This window comes from Pelobates fuscus, chromosome 9, assembly GCF_036172605.1.
Source record: "Pelobates fuscus isolate aPelFus1 chromosome 9, aPelFus1.pri, whole genome shotgun sequence".
Lineage (NCBI taxonomy): Eukaryota > Metazoa > Chordata > Amphibia > Anura > Pelobatidae > Pelobates > Pelobates fuscus.
The window spans coordinates 29,776,488-29,787,741 of NC_086325.1; the positions used below are offsets into that span (position 1 = coordinate 29,776,488).

At 39.2% G+C, this 11,254-nt stretch overlaps 1 protein-coding gene across 1 annotated transcript; it reads left to right on the forward strand.

The window, feature by feature from the left end:
* The first annotated feature begins 2,288 nt into the window (after positions 1 to 2,288).
* GPR174 (G protein-coupled receptor 174) lies at positions 2,289 to 3,673 on the forward strand. Its single transcript, XM_063433331.1, has one exon. The coding sequence runs from the start codon at positions 2,325 to 2,327 to the stop codon at positions 3,321 to 3,323; it is 999 nt and encodes a 332-aa protein (XP_063289401.1). The 5' UTR covers positions 2,289 to 2,324; the 3' UTR covers positions 3,324 to 3,673.
* Positions 3,674 to 11,254: the final 7,581 nt, after the last annotated feature.

Here is an 11,254-nt window from a genome sequence, read left to right on the forward strand (position 1 = left end):
TCGGTAGTTTTTCCGGCGTTCGGGAATACAGAAAGGAGGCATTGCGAGAACACGGAGGAAAAGTGAGAATTGTGGGGAAATTTTGCTTCTCTGCTGGTCATAGATGGTCAGGCATAGGAAACCTCCATAAGACAAAGTAGTCCCTACTTTGTCTTATGTTTTAAAGAAAACTAGAGCAGACAGGTAGAAATGAAGAACAGATCCTGAGAGAGGAAGAGAAGAGGAAGCGATTGGGGAAAGCTAAGTTCGGCATGACAGTGCCACTTTAAATGGAACATATTGCTTTTATCTGTCTGAAACAAGCAGAAGTGTTATGTAATGACAGACATCACAATTATTGAGAAATAAAGGGAAATTATTAAAATGTCCCCATTTCTTCTCCGGGAAGGTTCTGTGAAAAAAGCTAAAATGTTTCATCCTTAGAATCTTCTCGGACATTTCTATGGAAATTGGAACTATGGGGAAGTTATCATACCTGCCTGTTATCATAGGCCCATTTTTTACATTAGAATCTCGTATATATTTCTAAACTTTATCAGTTATAGGAAGTTAAGGCAGTGCTGTCCTCGTCAATTATTACATTTATACATAAATATACAGCAGATTAGTGTCTGTAGGGCTTCCAAAGCGTGGAGTGCTTAGCTAACTTACACAACCAGAAAGGGTCAATAACAAACCTTACACTACTGCTCGATCTTCAAACCGCTAAGAACTATCAAAAGAGTATCGGTATGGTTATATGTTTTGTTCAATTGAGACCTGTGTTAGTTAAAGGAACATAATGGCATTATAAATACAGACCATAAAAATAAATAAAATACAAGGATTAACTGTTTTTTCCCCCAGCTGATCTCTTCTGCCTCCCACGACGCCACTGAGGAGCCATGGCCTCCTCCAGCGATGGTCCCTCCCAATGCTCCAGTTAGAGAAGCACGGAGGACCTAATGCCTATGAGCGCTGATCAACATATATGCATTAAGCTTCCTCATAGAAAAGCATTGTATTCAGCATTTTCCATGGACTTCTGTGTCATGTGACAGTATTACTTGGTTTGTGCAGAGGAAGCGCCTCTAGCAGCTGTCAGGAAGATCACATTGAGCTGAGGTGGTCTGCTTCACTTTAGCGTCCCTTTACAGCCTTCTGTAGCGGTAATGGTGCCAACATTGCCCTGGTGCGGTCACTGTAAAGTCCATCAAACAGTTTTAGAATAGTGTGAGGACTTACCTGAGTTCTACCAGGTGCCCAAGGCCTCAGCCACCCTTTGTATTCTCCTACTCTGTTCATTGGTTGAGAGTGTCAGTTGAGAGCTCTCATCTAATGAGCGTGATCCTGGACCACCAGTGCTTAGCTTAGACATCTGACTCCTCCCGCAGGAGCTGACCGGATGCAGTATGGATGTCCAGGGAACCCAGGTGAGCTGCCAAAGCATTCTACCACTGCTGGCACCATAACTACTACACTGATCTGTAGTGTTTATAGTGCTTGAAGTGTTCTTTTAAGAAAATAGTGAACTATGATAGGGATTCTGCACAAATGGGCTTCCAGACTAGCTATTTGTTTGGATTTATTTGCTTGTTTTACGTTCCTTATTTATTGAATATTTTAACTTGATGAAAGCTTGGAAACATTTTTTGTTATCTCTTCTGTAGAAGTTCATGTAAACAACGAATGATTAAGTACAATATGTTTGTCCAGCTAAACGCTAATCAGAGAGCAGACTTGTTGTTCAAAATTCTGGCTATTTCGTAAAAATGTCAGACCTTTGCACTATGGATGTCAAGAAATGTTCGAAATCAGAAATAAATACTCAAACTTCGTGAAAGATCTCTGAACTTAATCATTTCTTGTGGTTTTTTGTTTTTACAGATTTTGCAGTCAGTGACTCCCATATACTTTGGTTTGAAGACTATCCGAAAATAATGCTGGCATCTTTTTTACAATTTATAAATTACCGAGGAGTGTTTGATGACAATTTTAATCTTGTAACAAACTATATGGGATTAAAGAGAAATTTTATCCCACGATGCCTTAAACCACAGAACTTTAAATATTATGCAAAGTTTAAGACAGTATTATCAACATGAACTCAACGATGATACACAAACTAAAGAGAATAATAAAATAAAAGGAATTGGACATTTTTAAAAAGAATTACAAACTAAAATTCCCTTTACTTCAGTACAAGAACCACTTATGAACAAATGCAGCGATTTAAAAACAAAACCAAAGGCAACCTTGATTTTATATTGACTTTGCAATGGTACTGATATTGCTTTAATTTAAATTAATATAATACTTTAATTAATATTGATCTATAACGCAAAATGACTGGTAGTAGTAATAATTCCACCACATGTGAACTTGACATGAACCACACATCTATAAGTCAACTGTATGCAATCACGTACACTATCATTTTAGTCCCTGGATTAATTGGAAACGTTTTAGCTCTCTGGGTGTTTTATGCTTATATGAGGGAAACAAAACGAGCCGTTATTTTTATGATAAATCTCGCCATTGCAGACTTACTGCAAGTTCTCTCGCTGCCTCTCCGAATATTCTATTATCTAAGCAACTGGTGGCCTTTCCCCAATTTCCTATGTATGTTCTGCTTTTACCTGAAATATGTGAATATGTATGCTAGTATTTTTTTTCTCGTCTGTATTAGCGTCAGACGGTTCTTGTATTTAATTTATCCGTTTAGGTTTACCGATAGGAAGCGAATTTTCGATGTGTACGTAAGCTTCGCCGGATGGATCGTAGTTTGCGTCAGCTGTCTGCCATTCCCACTTTTACGAATTAGTAACAATACTACTAATACTGACAAATGTTTTGTGGATTTGCCACTTGTGGACATTGGGCTTCCAAATTCCATCATGGCTGTGACCTTTGCTGAACTTTTTGGATTTGTGACCCCTCTCACTATTGTTCTCTATTGCTCTTGGAGGACGATATTGTCATTGAAAGAACCGGATCACACATGTCATGACCTTGGGGAGAAGAGGAAGGCGCTGAAGATGATTCTAACTTGTGCTCTTGTGTTTTTGGTTTGTTTTGCTCCTTATCATCTTAGCTTTCCTTTGGATTTTTTGGTAAAGGCAAATAAAATAGAGTCATGCTCCCAACAGAAAACTATTAGGACATTTCACTCTGTTGCCATATGTTTGGCTAGCATGAACTCCTGCCTGGATCCAGTAATCTATTACTTTACAACAGACGAATTTAAGAGACGGCTGTCGAGGCAAGATGTGCATGACAGCATTGAACTACAGATTTACGGCAACAAAGTATTACTTAAAAAGGAATGTGATATAGAATTTTAGGTTAGCTATTTTCTCAGTATGTGCACTTGAGATATCACAGCATTGTATATTGCAAGCTGTTAGATTAATTGCTAAAGAATTATAAGCTTTGCAGCCCTTTGCCAGCGTATGCAATTTAATCTAATGTATTTACCTTCACACTGTCGTTTCAGACAAGAGGCTTTATCATGACAAAGATGCATGTTTTTTTTTAACATTTCAATGTAGCTTAGCAAGGGGCTTATTCAATAATATTGAGAATTGGGGAGAATTGACGTAGGGCGTAGCACATTTTAGGCCACATTAGATGATCAAAATGAAATCAAAATATTTGATTTGGAGGATTTTTTTCAATTCTGTTTATTTTACCTAAAATTTTGCCGTTACCTTGGCAATCATCCACGATTTTTAATTCAGTAAATAAATAATGAAACTGTTTATTGACTAAACAATAAATGCTGTAGTGAGTTACCATAGGAATTAATTAAAACTGAAAATAAATTGCAATCAGTTGAAGTAATTTTAAAAGCTGCCCTCTATATTAAAGCTCTATTTAATAATATGTGCCCCTTGTTTTGTAGCATAATAGCAAAATGTAAATATGCCCCGTTAAGCATGGTTTAATAGAGAGTTAATTATAGCACTTCCTTATCTACAGCAATTCTACACTGAAAATATAAATCCCATATATGTTTAATGCAGAAAATGCAACATTATCTTTCCATTGGTTGCAGAACTGCTCCTCCTATCATGCTCACTATGCAACAGTTTTTCCTAGGCTGATGGGACAAGTAGTTTAATGAAAGCTTTAAATGAACATTGCAGGCACCAGACTTATTTTTTGCCCCTTCATAGAGCCCACCCAACTCCCCCACATTTAATCTCACATGGCAGCTACATTATATTAAATTCCTGGGTATTTAGAATTGTCATGTCCTGACTCGCAGTCCACATTTAAGTCTTATACCAGCCAAACATTGTTTTCAAAAAATTATTTATTTGTTCCACAGTCAGACAGAGATAAATACACCAGTAAGCAAGGATGAGGGAATAGAATGAGGGGCATATCTTACTAACAAAATAAGTAGAGTAATTGGTCAGACTGTGTTTTTTGTTTTTTGTCTTTGTGAACTTGAAACGGGGGGCAAACATTTAAAGTATTTTTTTTGTGAGCCCAACATTTTTTATTATAATTTGGTCACACAATACTATCACGCTATTGACTGGATTACTAAAACCCTAAACCTTCTAAATAAAGAGTTCTCACAATCACTAACCCTTATGTACTCCTCTCATAAGAACCCCCCCCCCCCCTACATTCCTACATGGTATGGCCCTTTACCCATTCTCTACTTGGGAGACCCTGTCCATCATTTACATCAAAAACTGCCTTGACCTGCAACATTCAATTCTCACTTTTATCGTCTTTCCCAAGCTTCAAACGTACTTCTTCAGCTATTTAAAAAGATACAGTTTCAAATACTCTATTTCTCCAAAAGCCTTTGGTGGCACGCAGTAAATTGATAATACGATATGTGATGCATGAGGAGAGTCAAGTCTTACCCCTATTTAATGCCAAACTGTTTCACATATTCATGATGGATTGGCTTAAGTCTCTCTTTTATAAGCACATCGATAGGTCCTTCTAGGGCTGATTAGCTTTTATTAATTTGCAAAATGTTGATAACCGCACAGAAATTAATTGCGCTTTTAAATACACAAACTGGTGTCTCCAAAGACTGGTTTAGGATCAGCTTCCTATTAGTCTCTAATCCAAACCTATCAATCAGATCGTGAAGGGAAGAGCTGTAATATATTAATATGAAAAAAGAAACAAAATGTGAATGTAATTTTTTTATTTACAGTGTAAAAGGTATTCGGCTCTGTAAATACCTAAAGCCACATGTATGAAGGCATTGGCCATGCTACCAGAGCTTTAAATACCTTAATGTTGTAATAAGTCAAATTTAAAGAGCTTATTCACTATGCAGTAAACATATCCAAAAATCCGCTTAAAGCGATTTATCCGGATAAGATTCCTGTTACCGGAACTAAACAAATGAATGGCTCTAACCACAGGTAGAAAATACAGGTTAAATGATTCCCAATCAATTAGTTCAAAGATTTCCAGGAATTGTATCTGGGCGAATTGCTTAAAACACATTTTTGCACATGTTTACTAAGCAGTGAGTTTGTAAGACTTTAAAAAAGAATGACTTTGCTATGCAAAGCAAAAGATAGCCTGTGTATTCACGGAAGGGGTTACAGTTAGGAGTATTTTTTAGGAATCACTGCCTAGTTGTGTAGATAGTAATATAGCAGATATAGGTCTTTGACAAGTATATGACACTGGAGTAATAATTCATTTAATTCACATTACTACAAAGTGGTTTAGAATTGTACTAAATTTAAGATTGAAATGTAAAATTTAGGCTAAAATCGAACTGTTGTCAAAGCTGAATTGGTGGATATTTCCTAATTAGATATTTCGGCCTACGCTTTACAATTTAGATTTCAGTCACTAATAAACCCCCGTGGACATCAGTGCTGTGAAGTGTTTATACCGTTTGTGGATTCCAGTGTTTGGGAGCGAGTTTATTTAATTATGTTCCTCGTATAGTCACTGAGTTAACAATTAACTTGAAGCACTGTTTTTATTAGCACAGAATGCTAGTTCTTAGGCTGTATATTAATTTTCCCTATGGGAAATTTGGCTTGCATATTTATTTCTGTTTATTTCATTAAATATGAATAAAATATGGAGATTTCTTACAATGTTTTCTGTTTCTGTGTGTGTTTTTATTATTTAAAAGTTCGCTTAACACCAAATTGTGAACTAAAAACAGAACTGCAAATTCAGGCCACAAACAGTCACGACTCAATTAGATACTGATCTGAGGCGCTTTTTCTTTAACATATATCTTAATATGTTATATCTTTAACGTTATATATGTTGTGTGCTGCTGTCCTCCAGTTTTCCCTATGTGTAACACACAATAATACTCAGTATATTGATAAAATGAGTTAGCGCACAATTTTAAAAACACTCTCAAATTAGAAAATAAAAGTAGAAAATAATGTATATGACTCCTTCACCACGGTAATGCAACTTTCAAAGAGCATATAATCATGCAGAAAAAATATACTTTTCCTTATTACATATAAACTGCTTTTAGCGAACAAAGTCCAAGAATAGACAGTCCAGATGTCAATCACCCTTTTTTTTTTCCAGCACTGCAGGGGATAAACTTGATTCTTGAAAATTCTCCAAAAATTCCTGGTTTATATTTGATATATTATATTATTAAAGGCTGTCAAGGCACACCATGGCATGTGATGCAAATGATCTTGAATCATTTGAAGCAGTGTATGATGCTATTATGACAGAAGATACTTGGGTTTCAATGCTTGGTGCATTAAAAGAAGGTAATGTAATAGCCCTAAAGTCCTGGAGAGATAAGGGTGTCTAATACATACCATTGCAGCTCCACCTACCCTGATGAAGACTAATTTACAGGGGCACTGAGAGTTGTAGTCACCTTTCAACAACAATCATTTGAAAAATTATTCAAATGATTGGTGTTCTCTCACCTACAGGCAATCAGATGTTTTGTAAACTTATTAAATAACAGCTTCTGGGAAGCTTTTTTGTTCTGGTTATAATGTGGTTAAAAATAAATGTATCTGAACACATGATTTTCTACCGGAAAGAAAAAATAACTGTATATCAGGACTTCCAGAAAGTCTATTTATATTCAGAGCAGTTTGCTGAAATACAAATAGTTGGGGCTTTTTCCAATGTGCAAGCTTTTCAATAGATATAACATTTATTTATTTTAATTCTTTACTTGAATCTTGCTACAGGATGTCACATTGCATATTGTACATAAAAGCATGACAGACAGGGGCGGAGCCAAGCAACTGACCTGAATGACCGCACGCCAAGCGAGCTCTGCTGCAAAAGAGTACTTTGGATCAGCTAACATGAACCCAGCCCAACGAAACCGGTGCCAAACCGACCTGCAGGCATCCACCAACGATATGTGCTGCAAAACTAAAAAATCTAAGCCCGACAACCCACAGCATCGGCGACATGTGGAAGCCGGCGCCACGGAGTCACCACGGAGACTGAGATGGAGCACCCACACGAGGAAATGCCACCTCGCAAGTCACCCCCGAAAGCAGACTCCTCACCTGTGACTGTTACGGTCAAGAAAGACCTCCTAGCAGACCTCCGACTAACATTACAGGCCAACATGGCCCAACTGCGCAAGGACCTACAAGGCCTAACGGGCCGTCTGGGCACACTGGAGGCAGACTCCCAGTGCACCAAACAACACACTCAAGTCCTACAACAAACGGTCCAGGAGATCAAATTACAGCAATCCACATACGAGCAACGCATAGCAACCTTAGAGGATCGGAGTCGCTGCCGGAACATAAAAATCCGAGGCATAGGAGAGGAGATACCGGAGTCTGAACTCCCACACACATTGCGAAGACTACTGCAGTCACTTTTACCTCCCAAGCAAGCCAGACAGGTACCCATCGAAAATGTATTTCGCCTACCACGAGCAGCCAAGGCCCCACCAAAGGCCCCACGAGACCTCCTGGCTTGCTTCCAAAATCACGGAGACAAGGTGGCGGTGATGCAGGCCACGCGGAACCAATCTCCGTACCTGTTTGAAAATATGCAGCTATCTTTTTACATGGACTTGTCGGGGCCCACCCTAGCGTGGAGACGCACACTTCAGCCCTTTACAGCCCTCCTACGCCAACATAAAATCACCTACCATTGGAGAGGTTCGCGCACACTGTTAATCCACCACGGGAATTCGACCTCTACCATCCGGGCCTTACAAGAGGCAAATGAACTGCTACCTACCCTGGGACTTCCCCCGCTCGCTCATCCTCCACCGGAGAACAGAACCACGCCGGCACACAGCACCGCTTGGAATCCCGCAACAGCGGTTCCATTCGTCCCTAGAAGAGCTGAAACGGCAATCACCGCGGCAACCAACACCTGATGCAGCCCTGAAGCTACCCGGTATCCAGACCAGTTTACTTTAAGCAGCATTACACGCTGCCCCCCCCTGGACTCACAAACCAGTTACGATGTATATATGTTAAAAGGTTATTGCCGAAATTTTATGGTAGAACTCACACTAGTGCCGGCAACCAAGGGCACGTTATAGCCACTTATGTAAAGCCATTTGAAATCCCCCCCACCCCCTCCCCCGTGTTACAGGGGATCTTTAAACAATACCAACGAGGGCACTGACTTACTTGTTATAGACTGACACCACACAAACAGAACGCACAACGAGGTCCACACCACACCAAGCTTCACAGAGCAAAAACCGCCTACCACACAACACGGCACCACTCACGCCAGCATAGAAAACTCTTTGGCTAACTTATCCACAGTGAAACATTATAGGTCAAGACAAAACTGTGGTACTTATGCCCAAGCCGACAGTTATCGTTCCCCTCTCTCCCCCCCCCCCACCACAACCACCCCAGCTGCACTCACACTGTGCTACAGCTACTTACCCGAAACACGTCATCCCCATATTGTTTTAATGTTATGTTTAATGTTGGTCATATGCTGAACGACAATCAAACTCATCCATGCCAAGGCTATTTTTCTCTTACTCCAAACAATATAAAATAAAATGTGCAACCTTTTAAAAAAAAAAAAAAAGAAGAAGAAACAAGCAAGCATGCATTGTAGCCAGACTGGTCAACTACTTAAGCGCTAGTAACCACAACTCTTGCTATTGCTACTCGCATGTAATTATATCCTGACCTAATCAGCATGCATACTTCTTGGATTTACTCCACCAGTTACTTAGCCTGACTAAATTTTAGGATTAAAAATGCTGGTGGACACCATATCATTAATTGTTATAATGTTGTCATTAGGCTTAACTAAATTGTAACTAGCTCATCTGAAAATCGCTTGACACACACTGATCCACCATGTCATGTATAAATATAAAAAAACAGTGCACTTTTTCCTGATATTGTAATTTGTATGTTACACCATTGCTTTATCTTGTTTTATCCTTTACAATGTTTACCTAAAATTGTATACATAATCCTGCACCGCAAAAATAAAGAATTAAAAAAAAAAAAAAGCATGACAGACACCATAATAAAAAAAAAACATTTAGCTAAGGTAAAACATTGCTTTAGTAAGCCGAGAATAACTGGAACAAATTTATATATATATATATATATATATAGAGAGAGAGAGAGAGAAAGAGAGAGAGAGAGAGAGAGAGAGAGAGAGAGAGAGAGAGAAAGAGAGAGAGAGAGAGAGAGACTTGCAAAAGTAGATGGCTGCACTCACGGTCTTTAAATGAAAATTAGCTTTTATTGAATCAGCTTAAAAACAGGATCAACGTTTTAGTCCTCTCCAGGACTTATTTAAAGACCGTGAGTGCAGTCATCTAATTTTGCAAGTCTGTATACTGGAGCCCTGGTTGTGCACCCGGCCAAGGAAATATGCTGCCTGTGTGCAAGGTACTGTAGCATATATATATATATATATATATATATATATATATATATATGGGCTGATTAAATTCAGTTTACAAAGTTTACAATCAATGACAATACAGTGACAAAGTGTAACACTCCCAATACAAACAGATAATTCCCTCCACTCTGCCTGTGAGATAATGGAGTCAGCTAGATTAATAACTCAATTATCTCCATACAGGAAATACATATTTTCCCCAAAACTTAGAAAGTACCCTAAAACACATCACATTCCCATAAATGTCCGGATAGCCCTGATCTAGGTGACCAACATATCCAAAAATCACCCAGATCAGTTCAGGGGTTTTCGAATTTTATGGAAGTTCAATTTTACCGACCGCACACAAGGCCTCTGCCCAGAAATAGTTCTATGAGTTTAGGCTGTGCGGTCAGTCTATTTCGGAAAAGTCACAAAATGAAAGAATACACGAAGGGATCCCCCTGACTCATAGTAGCGCTTGTTCCCCTTCTTCGTGGGAACCAAACAGCGCTCTCCTAGCTGTTCAGTAAAAGGAAGCAGGCGTTTGTATACTTTGACCGGTGTTCGGGAAGTCGAGTGCCTGATTTTAGTTCCAGACACTCGACGACCAAGTCCCGCTGCCTCCTTTCGTGAAAACAAGGAGAGCGCTTAATTGACGGTTTTCCTTTGAAGATAATGAGCCAGGAGGGTGGTCGGTGTTCGGTAGTTACAGCTACCGAACCAATGAAACATAAAAAGTCCAGAATGACATGCTATTTTCTTCACAAGATAGAACAGGACAGATGGGGGACTTGCTGGCAATGCACAGAAACAGACACCAGGCGTTTCACCCTGTGTGGCCACTGGCCAGTAGCAACAGGCAATTAGTCACTTTCTAGAAAAACTTACCAAAGGGTTGGATGATTGGAACAGGGATTTATATATGGATTTCATATTGCATATATGGAATATATAGAATATTTATAAAATACAAATTTTGCCGGTGTTGGAATTTCACAGAAATTTCATGGAAATTCCAACCCAGTCAAGAGGGATAGAGAGACAGAGTCAGATGACTGAAGGTAATCGACTCTGTCTTGCAGGATCCCCAATAGACCTCAAAGCTGAACCTTCGCTCATGAAGAGGAGCAGCGAGAGAAAGATGGCGAGGTCCGCGAGGGACAGGTTCAGGTAAGTAATCTTACATTTACCTGCCCCCCCCGCGGCCACCGGACCACCATCGTCGATGTCACTGTCGGGGGTCTTTGTGAATTTGGCAAAGTCCCAGGACGGTGACGGTGCCACTTTAATCTTTATGATTTGCATATACATGCTAAATTAACCCCCATCCATCAATCTGCAGTGAATGTGACACCACTTGGTTTAGAACATGAGGAGTTAAAAGAACAAATATTACTGAATGCACAAAGAGTTAAATTCATATTAA

Excerpts from the sequence above, each read along its gene's own strand:
- GPR174 (XM_063433331.1), top strand. The coding sequence starts at position 2,325 with ATGACTGGTAGTAGTAATAATTCCACCACATGTGAACTTGACATGAAC.